We start from the raw sequence: 17185 nt of genomic DNA on the forward strand, positions 1-17185 counted from the left end.
AATTCATAAGTTCAAGCGAAAGTCCTTGTAATGCACCTCATATACCTTTTTGGGCCTTCATATTTTGAAGTTCATGCGAGTATTTGAGCATTGACCACCATTAATTAATTAATTCATTAGAAATTAAAGGGTATTTTTGTCATTGCCTAGCGTCCTGTATGATGGTGTGTTGACACCATTGGTTACAAAAAGATCAAAAATGCCCTTGACAATTACTTTGCTGTTGTATATTGGGAGGTGATACGTACACAACCTCACATTTTTCATACACAATCAAATTGAATCTTTTAGACCATTTTATCCTTTCGTACTTAAACTTACTCCATATCACACATTTTTAGAAAGGGTAAAATGGTCTAAAAAATTGATTTAGTTGTGTATGAAAAATTGGAGTTCGTGTACTCCTTAAATTTACAGGGTATTTTTGGGCCTTCATATTTTTGAAGTTCATACGAGTTTTGTAACTTGCGTTTCCAATCCCTCGACCACCTCAACAATTAATTTGCTGTCTTCTTTACCTTTCTTTGTAAATTGACTTCGTGTCTACACCGGCAACATCAAGACTGCTCCGACTGCCCCCCTTCTTCCAGATATGTCAATTTCAAGTTTATCTTCATTCTATTTCTGATTGATTTTGTTTTATTTCAATTTAGGGTTTAGTTGTTGTTGTTGTTGCTGTTTCTCAAGTGTCATGTTACTTTAAATGTCCTGTTTAAATCGCCTTGATCATTTTATTTTTTAGTATATCTTAAATCTTATTTGGCCTCATAACATTAGCCCTAAAATGTCTGCTTATGCCGCATTTATCAAAAACCCTAAGACTTAGTTGAGGAAATCATCCTGCTTTCTGCATTAATTTTAAACAAAAATCCAGAATCAGAAACCTTGTGTTCGTGTTTACAACAATGTTTTATTGGATTTTCATTAGTTTTACAAAGCCACAAAACTTCCGATTCTGAAAAAAGAAAAATGGAAAATGAGGGAAACTTGTCAACAACTAAAGACTCCCTTTTAAAATCAGTTGTTGGTGACACCAAAATGAACACTGGCAATACATCCATACATGACTTATCAGATAATCATATGGTTGCTATTCTTGTTAGACTTCCTGTCAAAACAATCGTCCATTGCAAATGTGTTTGTCGTGATTGGTTGAATCTTATTACCGACTCTCATTTTATTAATCTTCACCTCACCGAATCACCTGAATATTTCATGCTTCTTGATGATTGTACAAATTCTTTGAGGTTGTTAGATATTCAAGAGGAAGATGGGGCCAATCATTTACACCATGACCCAATCATGAGTCTCAATCTTAACCTTGCTCCCATTTTTCAAAATGCTCAACTGTTTGTAGATGGATCAGTTAATGGTTTGATATGTTTGACTGGTAGTGATGGCACAAGTGATATGGCTTACATATGTAATCCAATCACTCGAGAATATATGATCCTTCCTAAGCAGATAGACAGTACTGAATGTAATATCGTGAATTCTTATGGTTTTGGAGTCAGTTCGTTGACCGGGGAATACAAAGTCATGCGGGTTATTCAAACTATTAGAACATCTCAAGCTGTACCAGCAGCCGATGTTTACACTCTTGGTACTGGCCAGTGGAGACGTCTTGGTCACCTTGCTTATTTTATTTATGGGCATAGGGGAACGTTCTTGAATAACCATTTTCATTGGCATATTTGTGACTATGAAGATACTCTTGAAAAGATTTGCACATTTGATATTGATAACGAGAAATTTCAGTTATTTCCCTCTCCTCCACTAGATTTAGAAGAAGACATTCACTTCGAGCGGATGATGGGTGTTGTAAAGGGTTGTTTATGTTATTCATATTATACTTTTTGTGAATTTACAATGTGGGTGATGAAGGTATATGGTATTAAGAACTCATGGCAAAAGGAAGTGTTGATTAATCAAAATATTTGCCCAAATCTACGTTGGTCATTAAACATGCACTTTGTTCCAATCGGAAGTTTGAAGGATGGAAGATTTTTGATGATGTATGACCAAGGGAAACTGTTCGTTTATCATCCAGATACAAGTACAACTCAGGAGACAGAATTTTCAGATGTGGATGCCATCAGTTATCGTCCAAGCTTTCTTAAACTACAAACCTTTGAATCAGAGAGTGTTCACAAGTTCCTAAGGTGAAAATATTTTTATCTTTATGCAATGAAGCTAATTCCTTGTGGTTTTATGATTTGACATTTACTGTGAAACCAATCTCTGAGGAATTATTATAGTACCATTCTTATTTTTACTCTAGCTTGAATATACTTCAAAAATTGTTGAGAAATGTGACATGTCTTTTTTGTATCTTAAACAGATGATGCTGGTGTTATCGTGATCCTAATGGAAAAATGGAAGATGTTGCATAGTCATTTTGTAGGCATCAGTTAAATTGTACGTTTATCTTTCATTATTCTTTTGTACCATCTATTTTAAAACTAATCTTTTGTGGTTGTGCTGCCTCTTTATCGTAAACGGATAAACGGCTATGTTTTTTCACTTCAGGCTCTTTATCGTTATGATGATATTGGTGTAAGTATTTGATAATTGTCCATTTCAGATGGCAGTAACAGACTGAAAACTGGACTGTTAATCATATCATTGAACCCAATCAAAGTCAAAAATCAAAAATGAATTAAATATGATAACTAAACCCATATAATTTCAAGTTTGTGATAGAAGTAAAAAATTCTGGCTTGAACCAAGCCATAAAATGCAGAATGCCTGTAAAATTCTAAAAATGATATTTAAAATCCTTGCAAGTCAAGATTCTAAAACTCTCTAAAACTATAAGTCCAATTGGCTCAAAATGCAGTTTCTGATCTGAAAGTCCAAAAAACAAGTAAATAAATCTTTTACTTTCTATCTTTCTTGAATGGCTTGTAAAGCACAGTTGTCACAAATTTGTTGTGAAATCGCTGAGTTCTGCTTCAAGCAACAACAGGTTAATTGTTACTGTTTCTTTCATTGTATGTACAAATGATGCAAATTGGCCGATAAAGGCTTCTGAAAATTAAAATCCTGTTGGCAGTTCTTGTAGCTTTATATCGGTGAAAAAGGACATTTAAGTACTTGATGTTCATGCACGTTTTCAGGATAATATTAAGTTGAAATCTTTTTAAAATGAATCAAATCTGGAGTGTTCATCTAAGTTTTGGTGGGTTTCCTTTTTAAATGGCATATAAGTGACATGGAGCAGTAGAAGACCTTTTTTAATAGTGTTATTGTTATTCTACTATTATTATATGATTATGTGATTATCATTTTTGTAAATATACTAAACTAACTTGTTTTGAGTAGTTACACAACCCGCCCTCCCGACTCCCGAGTCCCGCCTATCTGTCCACCTTTTAAAGGGATATCGAAAATATAGAATCCTATTGATTACTGAACACAATAGCGTGCCTAATGTAGCATACCTTCAATTCCAGAATGTTGTATTCATTCCCCACATTATCGCTCATTCACTTTTGTATGGTAACCATCAACAACAAAACGATAGAGAAATCGTTGCCCGAACCCTTTGGTAACTCCCTGAGACCAACGGACAACCTTCGTACTGCCAAGGATAGTTCATAGCAGGAACACCAAATTCATCTAAGAAAGAATTAATCACACTTCCTTTTCTTTCTGTCATTGTCTCCCTATCTCTTAACTATATTTAGTTATTTAGCCATGTTGATCCGTTCGAGATAAGTATACCTAGCAAATGGGTCGAGATGGGTCGGGTTGGGTCAAAGATCAAATGGGTTTGGGTCGAAATGGGTCGTGGGTCGAAATGGGTCAAACTTAAAATGGGTCGAACGGGTCGGGTCGAGACCCGGGTCGGGTTGGGTCAAGACCCGGGTCGGTTGGGTCGGGCTAGTAAAAGTGTCCTTATTTGTATTTTTTGATGTATCTCTTCCGAACACGCGTCCCGAAAAAGACGTGTCGAAAACGCGCCTCGAAAAAGGCGCGTCGAAAATGTGGGTCGAAAACGTGGGTCAAAAATGCGCGTAAAAAACCCTCATAAAAAACATGCGACAAAAATGCGCGTTAGAAACGCGCGTCGAAAAAGCGCCTCAAAAACGCGCCTCGAAACCGGGCGCTGAAAACGCCCGTATCTCTTCCGAACACGCGTCCCGAAAAAGACGTGTCGAAAACGCGCCTCGAAAAAGGCGCGTCGAAAATGTGGGTCGAAAACCTGGGTCAAAAATGCGCGTAAAAAACCCTCATAAAAAACATGCGACAAAAATGCGCGTTAGAAACGCGCGTCGAAAAAGCGCCTCAAAAACGCGCCTCGAAACCGGGCGCTGAAAACGCGCGCCAAAACCGGGCGTCGAAAACGTGCGTCGAAACCGGGAGACGAAAACGCGCGTCGAAAACGGGCTTCGAAAAAGCGCCTCAAAACCAGGCGTCGAAAAAGCGCCTCGAAACCGGGCTCCGAAAACGCGAGTCGAAAACGAGGGTCGAAACCGGGAAAACGTGCCTCGAAACCGGGAGTCGAAAACGGTCCCCAAATCAACATATTTTTATTGATCCGGTGGAAATTGCTAAACTGCCACTTCTACGTAATAATACAAATATATGGTAGAAATATTTTACTTAAATCTGTACCCATAGTCACGAGTTGAGGTCACAATGTAACCATGTTGCCCGTTCACTATCTCTTAGTTTTCACAAATCTTGAAAATGTCCCAACACCCCAAATTCAGTAATAAACTAATGAATCTTTGATTTTTTTCAATGATTAAATCTGAAATGCATGTTTTCAATGATTAAATCTAATAATTTCAAAAGAAACTTACCAAGAAGCAACTCTGTTGCTAGCATCACATATTTTGTAGTAATGTATGCTAATACCAATATGAATGCTTCTATTATCATACCAGATCTACAATCAAGAAAGAAGAAAACATAAGACCCGAATTAGCTTAATCTGTATGACTGTCAAGCAGTAATCTATCCATTCGTACCTAACGCTATTTACACATGTTTCAAATCATTATTTATCTGAATTGTTAATTGCAATTAGGCTATAACAAAAAAGTTATGAAGACATCTGTTGTATCAAATCAGTGGCGATTCCAGGATTATAGCTCAATGGGGTCCCGAAATTTTTTTCCAGTACTACTTATATTTGAATGTTATTTTAGTGGTAGTTTACTTTCAAAAAATTACAAATTCCAAAAATATATGAGGTACAATGTAACATCCCGCCTTTTTCCATTTACTTTTCCGTTTAACTATTTTAAAGTCCGTTATATATTTATAACATCTTTCGTTAATACGCGTTTTAAATTATCTCGATTAGGTAATTCACGCACCCAATTCAAACTTGAGGGACTAAAATTGACACGGGGCAAACTAGTTGACTAGGTCAACTAGTCCACCCCAATCACCACCATTCAATCCTCTTCATCTCTCTCTCTTTCTCTCTAGCAAGAACACACACACATTTACCAAATTCATTCAATCATCATCTAAATTCGATCTAGGAGGCTTACAACAAAATAAATTACATATTCGTGATCCTCTCTCCATCCTCTTCATTTTGGTACCAACTTCATCTCGTTTGGGTAACATTTCTAAAACTCTAGATTTTCTCTAAATTCGTGTTTTTGACTTGAAATGGTGTTAGTTAGTGTCTTCGTGTATGTAATTGGTATGCTCGATCTCGTTGTTTTAGTGTAACTAGCATGAACTTGAATTTTGGTGTGTTGTTCTTGAATTTTGGATGATCATATGTTGTTAGATGTTAAAAGTTCATGTTCTAATTGTGTTCCTAGTATCACTAGCTTCAATTTGATGTGTAGGTTGCTTTAGAAAAGTTCATGAACTTGATTTATGATTTTGGTGAATTTTGGTTAGGGTTTGATGAACTTGAAATGGACTTTTGATGCATTGAATGCCATGGATTATGGTTGGTAAGTGTTTAGTTGGATTGTATGCTTGATTACCTTCGAAACGGCATATCATTCATGTAAATTGGTTGCCCGAATCATTGAATTGCATTTATGAACTTGTATGCGATTAATGTTGAGCATTAGATGCGGTTTTGGTTGTTATAATAGGTAGATTGATTGATGAAATATGTTTAGTTGTTTTCCTCGTCAAAATACCTTCCCAACGGTATAAAATACTTGACTTGATTGTTTGCGGATCATAAATTGTGTTTATTTGGTTTTTGGTTCGTGCACTTAGGAGCTCTGCACCAGACTTGAAATCCAACCTGGACGCCGTCCAGATACTTGGACGCCGTCCCAGTATTCAAAGCTGGATGCCGTCCAGAAAGTCTGGACGCCGTCCCAGACTTCAAAGCTGGACGCCGTCCAGAAAATCTGGACGCCGTCCAGATACACTGGCAGGCTACTGTCTTCGTTGGTCATTTTACGAAAAATGTTTGCTACGCTATGGACCTCCGATTCACATGTAACTTGTTCTAACATGCTCATATATGATTAAAAACCTCAGAAAAATAGTTCGGGACCCGACCCGAACGTGTTGACTTTTTCGTTGACTTTGACCCGGCCTAAGTTGACTTTTAATCAAACTTAACCAAATATTTGTGCAATCGTTCTAACATGTTTTTATACTTGTATCTTGCATGAAACATGACAATTTGATTCACATGCTATTATGATCGAGTCTTAAAGAGTCATAGGACTAATTGAACATCTTTGACCAATCGTGTTTACCGTTATTGATACAACCTATTGTTTAGGTCAAGACTAGCATTGTTCATTGCACACGTTTACTTGTTGAAGTACTTTACTACTCGTGCACTCAAGGTGAGATCATAGTCCCACTTTTACTCTTTTGAAACTTACATTTGGGATGAGAAAACATAAACGTTCTTTTTTTAACTAAGTGAACACAAGTACAGGAAAACAAACATTCTACATACGAGTTTAGAACAAAAATCCTCAATTCGATTATCATTAGTTACACTTGCCGGGTGTAAGCGAGAACTTATGTTATATGGTCATATGGGTTTGACAAACCCTCATTCAAACGGTTCGCTACCGTTTACGAATGAAATGTATTTTCGAGAAACAGTGTACGTTCTAACACTATTGTGATGGGGTTCTATGGAAGGAATGTTAAGCATTGATAATTGGGTGCTCGTGAAACAAACTTTTGGAATGTATTACTATTATCTCATTGTTGCAAATCTTGTGGTTCACTTGTACTTACTTACTTAAACCTATGATTTCACCAACGTTTTCGTTGACAGATTTCTATGTTTTTCTCAGGTCCTTGAACGATACATGATACATGCTTCCGCTCATTATTTTGATACTTGCATTGGATGTCGAGTATATATATGCATACATGGAGCGTCTTTTGGCTACTTTTAAATTGTGTCGCATAAGTTTCAATTGTACTTATAACTTTGTAACGTAACTTGTGGTGGAACTATTCTTGCAAACTTTGAACAATCTTTACATTTGAAATGAATGCGACATATCTTTTGGTCAAACGTTGTTTTAAAGACTTATGACCACGTAACGGGACCTAAGTAGACGGCGCCGTCAATGACGATTTTGTCGGGTCGCTACAGATGGTATCAGAGCGTTGGTTGTAGGGATTTAGAGTTCATTGGTGTCGACCCCGAGTCATAGGGTACATTAGTGAATCTAGACTACAACCGGCATATAGACCGAAGTAGGAACTACTTGACTATTTGTGCATTATACTCGAACTCTCCTATCATATCTAACTCTTATTCGATCTTGATATCACGTTGTTAAATTTGATTGACACGCCACCTTGACTTTATGAAGTAGTGTTAAATGCACATGTGAATCAGGGTAATATAATTTCCGGGATTATATTACGGTGGTACACATGGACGTTCCGGCATTATGACATAAAGAATTTAAGGATGGTTAAGGAAATTTTATCTTTATCCTTATTCCATATCACGGTTAGTATTATTGAGAATACTAACCAACGATATTCTTGTGTCTTGAAGGAACAATGGCTCGTCGACGCGCTCCTCCCGAAACTCCCGAACAAGCTCTACAACGAATGATAGCCACCGCCGTGGATGCGGCCATGGCCGGTCACTCTTCCAACAACAATAACAATAACAACAATCACAACAACAACAACAATGGAGCCGGTAACTCAAACGAAGGGTGCTCCTACAAATCCTTCATGGGGTGCAAACCTCACACTTTTGATGGAACCGGGGGACCGGTCGTGCTCACCCGATGGTTTGAGCAAACGGAAGCCGTCTTTAGCATAAGCGGTTGTCGGGACCAAGACAAGGTCAAATACTCCACTCACACCTTCGCCGGTGTCGCTCTTACATGGTGGAATACTTATGTACAATCGGTGGGTACCGATGAAGCTCACGCCCTCTCTTGGGCCGACTTGAGGGAAAAGATGATTGTCGAATATTTTCCTCGTGAAGAAACCCGAAGGCTCGAACAAGAGCTAAGAACTTTAAAGGCAATCGGAAATGATCTCAAGGCTTATAATCAACGATTTTCCGAACTAGCCTTGATGTGCCCAAATCTTGTGAACCCCGAAGCTTTAAGGGTTGAACTTTACATGGATGGTCTTCCAAAGAGTATCAAACATGGAGTAATGTCATCCAAACCCACTAATCATCAAGAAGCTTTGAACATGGCCCGCAAATTGATAGAAACGGTTGACGAAATCGTAGTTCCGGCACCTAAAGCCGAGGACAAGTCGGGTAACAACAAAAGAAAATGGGAAGCTCCCCAATCAAGCAACAACAACTTTGCCAAGAAATCTTTCACCTCCGACGGCAAGAAAGGTTATGCCGGAAATCTACCTCTTTGCAACAAATGCAACAAACATCACTTTGGCAAATGTAGTAAGCTAATTTGCCATCGGTGCCAAGGAATTAGTCATAAGGCCAACGATTGTAAAAGTGTCACTCCCGTCGCTCGAAAGTGGCCCAATGCACCAAAGACGGGCACTTGTTACGAATGTGGCCAAACGGGTCATTATAGAAATGCATGCCCAAAGAAGAAAGATAACCCCAACACACGCGGTCGAGCTTTCAACATCAACACCGAGGAAGCCCGGGATGACACTGAACTAGTCACGGGTACGTTTCTTCTCAAAAATTCTTATGTCTCTTGCTTATTCGATTCGGGTGCCGATAAATGCTTTGTATCCAAGACTTTGACTCATTCTTTTAGCACTCCACCTCTTCCATTAGATACCACTTATACCATTGAAGTGGCTAACGGGAAACTATTAAGTGCCGACACATATTACCGGGGCTGTACGTTAAACATTTTGGGTAAAGAATTTGAAATTGACTTGATACCCATGGAACTAGGAAGCTTTGATGTAATAATCGGTATGAATTGGTTAGTCAAAACGAAATCTCACATCCTTTGTGATCTCAACGCAATCCGAATTCCTATCGAGAATGGTGAACCTTTGATTGTTTATGGCGATAAGAGTTGCACCAGACTCAACCTCGTTTCGTGCCTTAAAGTTAGAAAACTACTCCGTAAGGGTTGTTTTGCGATCCTTGCCCACGTTAAGAAAGTCGAGTCCGATGATAAGCATATCGATGATGTGCCAATTGTAGGTGACTTTTCCGATGTATTTCCCGACGAATTGCCGGGTCTTCCGCCTCATCGACCGGTAGAATTCCAAATCGATCTTATTCCGGGAGCCGCACCCGTAGCACGTGCACCATATAGACTTGCTCCATCCGAAATGCAAGAATTGCAAAGTCAAATCCAAGAACTACTTGACCATGGTTTTATCCAACCTAGCCATTCACCATGGGGCGCTCCGATTTTGTTTGTTAAAAAGCAAGACGGATCCCTACGAATGTGCATTGATTATCGTGAACTAAATAAATTGACGGTTAAGAACCGATATCCTCTTCCTCGCATCGATGACCTCTTTGATCAATTACAAGGGTCTTGTGTATATTCGAAAATTGATCTCCGCTCGGGTTATCATCAATTGAGGGTTAAGGGGGAAGATGTCTCCAAAACCGCTTTCCGGACTCGTTATGGTAGTTATGAATTCCTTGTCATGCCATTTGGTCTCACTAACGCACCGGCGGTGTTCATGGATCTTATGAACCGCGTGTGCAAACCGTATCTCGATAAATTCGTTATTGTGTTCATCGATGACATATTGATCTATTCTAAAAATGAAGAAGAGCACGAACAACATCTCCGACTTGTGCTTGAACTCTTGAGACAAGAACGACTTTATGCCAAATTCTCCAAGTGTGAATTTTGGTTGAAGGAAGTTCAATTTCTTGGTCATGTTGTAAGTGATCAAGGTATTAAAGTCGATCCCACGAAAATCGAAGCCATTAGTAAATGGGAGACTCCTACTACTCCTACTCACATTCGTCAATTCTTGGGTCTCGCCGGGTACTATCGTAGATTCATCGAAAACTTCTCTTTGGTTGCACGTCCTCTAACCGCATTAACTCACAAGGGAAAGAAATTCATTTGGGCGACCGAACATGAATCCGCATTCCAAATCTTGAAAACGAAGCTAACCACCGCTCCTATCTTGTCACTTCCCGAAGGCAATGATGACTTTGTTGTATATTGCGATGCCTCGAAACATGGTTTTGGGTGTGTATTGATGCAACGAACGAAAGTCATTGCTTATGCTTCTCGACAACTCAAAATTCATGAACGAAACTACACGACGCATGATCTCGAACTCGGAGCCGTTGTCTTTGCACTTAAAATGTGGAGACACTATCTTTATGGAACCAAGAGTACTATCTTTACCGACCACAAAAGTCTCCAACACATTTTCGATCAAAAGCAATTAAACATGAGACAACGAAGGTGGATTGAAACCTTAAACGATTACGATTGCGAGCTTCGTTACCATCCCGGGAAGGCAAATGTAGTAGCCGATGCCTTAAGTCGAAAAGAAAGAGCGGTGCCTCTTCGTGTCCGAGCCTTAAACATCACCATTCACACCAACCTTAATAGCCAAATTCGGGTAGCCCAAGATGAGGCTCTCAAGGATGAAAACCTTTCACACGAGCTCTTGAACATTCTCGTCTCTCGATTCGAAATTAGGGAGACCGGACTCCGATATTACGCCGGAAGGATTTGGGTGCCTAGTTATGGGGACCTATGAAGCCTTATTTTAGATGAAGCCCATAAGTCACGATACTCGATTCACCCCGGTGCCAATAAGATGTACCACGACCTTAAACAACTATATTGGTGGCCGAACATCAAAAGGGACGTAGCTACTTATGTTTCCAAGTGTTTGACATGTTCCAAAGTCAAAGCCGAACACCAAAGACTGTCCGGACTACTTCAACAACCCGAGATCCCGCAATGGAAGTGGGAAAGGATAACGATGGATTTTATCACCAAGCTACCAAAAACGACGGGCGGTTATGATACCATTTGGGTTATTGTTGACCGTCTCACCAAATCCGCACACTTCCTTGCCATGAAAGAAACGGACAAAATGGAGAAACTTGCACAACTTTACATTAAGGAGATCGTAGCCCGACACGGTGTACCCTTATCGATTATCTCCGACCGAGATGGCCGTTTTATTTCAAGATTTTGGCGTACATTGCAAGAAGCGTTGGGAACGCGTTTAGACATGAGCACCGCATATCATCCTCAAACCGATGGACAAAGCGAACGTACAATTCAAACCTTAGAGGACATGTTACGAGCTTGCGTGGTTGATTTCGGGAAAGCTTGGGACAAGCACTTACCTCTCGCCGAGTTCTCTTACAACAATAGTTATCACGTGAGTATTAAAGTCGCACCTTTTGAAGCGCTATATGGCCGAAAATGTCGTTCACCTCTTTGTTGGGCCGAGGTAGGCGACGTGCAAATCACCGGACCCGAACTCATTCACGAAACCACCGAGAAAATCGTTCAAATCCGAGATAGGCTTAGGACGGCCCGAAGTCGTCAAAAGAGCTATACCGACAAACGACGCAACGATCTTGAATTTCAATTCGGTGACCGAGTAATGTTAAAAGTCGCGCCTTAGAAAGGTGTAATCCGTTTTGGGAAACGCGGGAAGCTGAATCCAAGGTATATTGGTCCTTTCGAAATCTTGGAGCGTATTGGAACCGTTGCTTATCGTTTAGATCTTCCGCCTCAATTGAACTCCGTTCATCCTACCTTCCATGTATCTAACTTGAAAAAGTGTCTTGCCAAACCTGATATCGTCATCCCTCTCGAGGAACTTACCATTGATGACAAACTTCATTTTGTGGAGGAACCGGTTGAAATTGTGGACACCTCCGTCAAGACATTGAAACAAAGCCGAATCCCGATTGTTAAAGTCCGTTGGAACGCCAAAAGGGGACCCGAGTTTACTTGGGAAAGGCAAGATCAAATGCAAAGGAAATACCCTCATTTATTCGTGCATTCGGAAACGCAAGATCTCGAGGAAGAAACGACTACTACGCCTACTTAAATTTCGGGACGAAATTTCTTTTAAGGAGTAGGTAATGTAACATCCCGCCTTTTTCCATTTACTTTTTCGTTTAACTATTTTAAAGTTCGTTATATATTTATAACATCTTTCGTTAATACGCGTTTTAAATTATCTCGATTAGGTAATTCACGCACCCGATTCAAACTTGAGGGACTAAAATTAACACGGGGCAAACTAGTTGACTAGGTCAACTAGTCCACCCCAATCACCACCATTCAATCCTCTTCATCTCTCTCTCTTTCTCTCTAGCAAGAACAAACACACATTTACCAAATTCATTCAATCATCATCTAAATTCGATCTAGGAGGCTTACAACAAAATAAATTACATATTCGTGATCCTCTCTCCATCCTCTTCATTTTGGTACCAACTTCATCTCGTTTGGGTAACATTTCTAAAACTCTAGATTTTCTCTAAATTCGTGTTTTTGACTTGAAATGGTGTTAGTTAGTGTCTATGGCTCATTGTGATGTCGTGTATGTAATTGGTATGCTCGATCTCGTTGTTTTAGTGTAACTAGCATGAACTTGAATTTTGGTGTGTTGTTCTTGAATTTTGGATGATCATATGTTGTTAGATGTTAAAAGTTCATGTTCTAATTGTGTTCCTAGTATCACTAGCTTCAATTTGATGTGTAGGTTGCTTTAGAAAAGTTCATGAACTTGATTTATGATTTTGGTGAATTTGGGTTAGGGTTTGATGAACTTGAAATGGACTTTTGATGCATTGAATGCCATGGATTATGGTTGGTAAGTGTTTAGTTAGATTGTATGCTTGATTACCTTCGAAACGGCATATCATTCATGTAAATTGGTTGTCCGAATCATTGAATTGCATTTATGAACTTGTATGCGATTAATGTTGAGCATTAGATGCGGTTTTGGTTGTTATAATAGGTAGATTGATTGATGAAATGTGTTTAGTTGTTTTCCTCGTCAAATTACCTTCCCAACGGTATAAAATACTTGACTTGATTGTTTGCGGATCATAAATTGTGTTTATTTGGTTTTTGGTTCGTGCACTTAGGAGTTCTGCACCAGACTTGAAATCCAACCTGGACGCCGTCCAGATACTTGGACGCCGTCCCAGTATTCAAAGCTGGACGCCGTCCAGAAAGTCTGGACGCCGTCCCAGACTTCAAAGCTGGACGCCGTCCAGAAAATCTGGACGCCGTCCAGATACACTGGCAGGCTACTGTCTTCGTTGGTCATTTTACGGAAAATGTTTGCTACGCTATGGACCTCCGATTCACATGTAACTTGTTCTAACATGCTCATATATGATTAAAAACCTCAGAAAAATAGTTCGGGACCCGACCCGACCCGAACGTGTTGACTTTTTCGTTGACTTTGACCCGGCCTAAGTTGACTTTTAATCAAACTTAACCAAATATTTGTGCAATCGTTCTAACATGTTTTTATACTTGTATCTTGCATGAAACATGACAATTTGATTCACGTGCTATTATGATCGAGTCTTAACGAGCCATAGGACTAATTGAACATCTTTGACCAATCGTGTTTACCGTTATTGATACAACCTATTGTTTAGGTCAAGACTAGCATTGTTCATTGCACACGTTTACTTGTTGAAGTACTTTACTACTCGTGCACTCAAGGTGAGATCATAGTCCCACTTTTACTCTTTTGAAACTTACATTTGGGATGAGAAAACATAAACGTTCTTTTTTTAACTAAGTGAACACAAGTACAGGAAAACAAACATTCTACATACGAGTTTAGAACAAAAATTCTCAATTCGATTATCATTAGTTACACTTGCCGGGTGTAAGCGATAACTTATGTTATATGGCCATATGGGTTTGACAAACCCTCATTCAAACGGTTCGCTACCGTTTACGAATGAAATGTATTTTCGAGAAACAGTGTACGTTCTAACACTATTGTGATGGGGTTCTATGGAAGGAATGTTAAGCATTGATAATTGGGTGCTCGTGAAACAAACTTTTGGAATGTATTACTATTATCTCATTGTTGCAAATCTTGTGGTTCACTTGTACTTACTTACTTAAACCTATGATTTCACCAACGTTTTCGTTGACAGATTTCTATGTTTTTCTCAGGTCCTTGAACGATACATGATACATGCTTCCGCTCATTATTTTGATACTTGCATTGGATGTCGAGTATATATATGCATACATGGAGCGTCTTTTGGCTACTTTTAAATTGTGTCGCATAAGTTTCAATTGTACTTATAACTTTGTAACGTAACTTGTGGTGGAACTATTCTTGCAAACTTTGAACAATCTTTACATTTGAAATGAATGCGACATATCTTTTGGTCAAACGTTGTTTTAAAGACTTATGACCACGTAACGGGACCTAAGTAGACGGCGCCGTCAATGACGATTTTGTCGGGTCGCTACATACAAGTAGTTAAATTTAATGGTGTCTTATATACTTAAAAAAAAACTATAAATTTCAAAAATATACGGGGTCATACAATTAAATTTAGTGGTGTCATGTGGGGCTGAGCAAAAAATCGCATTAACCGAACCTCATCCATATTAACCGATAAAAATCGAACCGAATTAACCGCACCAAATGTATAACCGTGGGTATGGTTAACATTTTTAAATTAACCGCACTTTATGGGTTGGTTATGAAAATGAAAGGTACCCGCACCATTTTAACCACATCCGCACCGTTTAGTACCATACATATGATTTTTTTCTTTAGGAAGAGGGTCAATTTGTCAAAATAATAAATCTCATAGGTGTAAAATCATTTTTAAATTAGAAAAAGATAACTACAATCAATTGTAGTCCCCAATATGTCATGAAATTCTTTTCAATTTGCTATAAATAAATATAACACAACATTATCGAATTAGTCAATTACGCTATGCCTTCTTGGAGTACAACCCTAAATATATACAGAGCGGCTGAGTTAGGAAGAAAAATTATAATCTCACTATCGAGTTTCACTTTATTATAGCAGCTACCGATTTCGAGATATCTTATATATTACGTGTTAAAGGTAAATATATTATTACAACTATTATTGTTATTTTTCTTTTTGATACGTCTGTATTGGTTGAGTTTGATGTAACAGTATGTTATCCTTAAATAGAATAACATAGTAGTATTGTATGTGTTAGGCCTTTGACTTATCCGATATTTTTTTTTTGAAAAGCACCTATTATTTATCTTAGTCCGATTCTCTTAATGAACAATGAAATAATATATACTAATCATATATTTAAATGTTCGATTTTATATATTAAGCACAAACACATGATTTTTTTTTCTTGTATGGTTAACCAAATTAACTATTTTATAGCTAGTGGTTAACCAATTAACGGAATTAACCAAACCGTTATTAACCAAACTCAACGGTTAAATTTATTGATTAGCCGCAATATTGGTTATGGGTGTGGTTTTCGTACCTACCCTCCCCAAACCGCCCCATGCTCACCCCTAGTTGTCATGTACAATTTAAAGAGTATTTTCTACTAAAAATTTTCAAACTAGTGGTGTCCCGTGACCCTACGGGCATACTACTAGATTCGCCTTTGTATCAAATACACCAAATAAAATGTAAAATATACAAATATTGTAAATCTGAAAATAATATACAATTTCATAATACACACTACAACGCATGAACTTACCACTATTCACGATTGATCAATAAACTAGTGAAATGACTGGAATCACAACCGTTCATAAGTGAATGTAAATGCTAAAGTCATTTAGTTTAATGACCAGTGGAACAACGGATTCCGACTAAGAAACTTATCGTTGTTTTTACAAACATATTGATGTACTTAACTTGGTCAAAATAAATTAACTACATTCATTCTCCCACCACCCTCTTCCAATTTTCATCACAATTACTATTTTCTTTGTCATAAAAGTTTACATTACAACCTTTATTGAGATATATATTTCGCATACATGTATAACGTAATTAATCCTGTAAAGAGAACTCATATTTGAATAATATAATAATATTAATAGAAATGATAGATAATTATTATTATTATTATTATTATTATTATTATTATTATTATTATTATTATTATTATAAATACTAATAATAAAGTTTATTTAAAATTGAGTATTTATATTTTGACTAATAATAATTAGTAATAACAAATGCCTGTTGAATTTTTATTTTTTTTTTAAATTAAATTATTATATGAAGGTTCTACACTATGCTTCAAAGTTTGTACATGTGTTAATGAGGTGTTTTGTAAATAATTGTACAATTTATTTTAAAATTTGTACATATGATCATGAGAGTGTTTTATCATAAGGTTGTACATAATGCTTTAAATATTGTACATATAGTCATGAGGGTGTTTTACCTTAAGGTTGTACATAATTCTTCAAATATTGTACATATAGTAATGAGTGTATTTTATTATAAGGTTGTACATAATGATTCATATATTATACAATTAACATGTTAATATTATTTGACATGTATAAAACAAATAATAAACAATCACACATAGTTTTAATCATATAACTAAACAATCGGTTTAAAATTGAAAATACAATTGAATAGCCAGATAGAGTTGCAATTCTAGATAACTTCTAAAAGTTCTAATGTAATTCGTAGAAACAAAATCAACTTGTTTGTATGGACCGAATACACGTTCAAGCTTTTATTGAATAATCTAATAAATCTTATTTTTTAATTGTAATTAAATTGTTTAATGACATCATTTTTTTTTCTTTTCTTTTAA

General features: G+C 37.6%; 1 protein-coding gene across 1 annotated transcript; it reads left to right on the forward strand.

Annotated features, from left to right (window-relative positions):
* Nucleotides 1-689: 689 nt before the first annotated feature.
* Nucleotides 690-2572, forward strand: LOC139891029 (F-box protein At3g07870-like). Its single transcript, XM_071873956.1, has 2 exons — nt 690-2162; nt 2342-2572. Exons 1-2 carry the CDS (start codon nt 970-972, stop codon nt 2343-2345), a joined length of 1197 nt encoding a protein of 398 aa, XP_071730057.1. The 5' UTR covers nt 690-969; the 3' UTR covers nt 2346-2572.
* The last annotated feature ends 14613 nt before the right edge of the window (nt 2573-17185 follow it).

This window comes from Rutidosis leptorrhynchoides, chromosome 2 (assembly GCF_046630445.1).
Source record: "Rutidosis leptorrhynchoides isolate AG116_Rl617_1_P2 chromosome 2, CSIRO_AGI_Rlap_v1, whole genome shotgun sequence".
Taxonomy (NCBI): Eukaryota; Viridiplantae; Streptophyta; class Magnoliopsida; order Asterales; family Asteraceae; genus Rutidosis; species Rutidosis leptorrhynchoides.

Coding starts and splice junctions, on each gene's coding strand:
- LOC139891029 (XM_071873956.1), top strand. CDS start 970: ATGGAAAATGAGGGAAACTTGTCAACAACTAAAGACTCCCTTTTAAAA.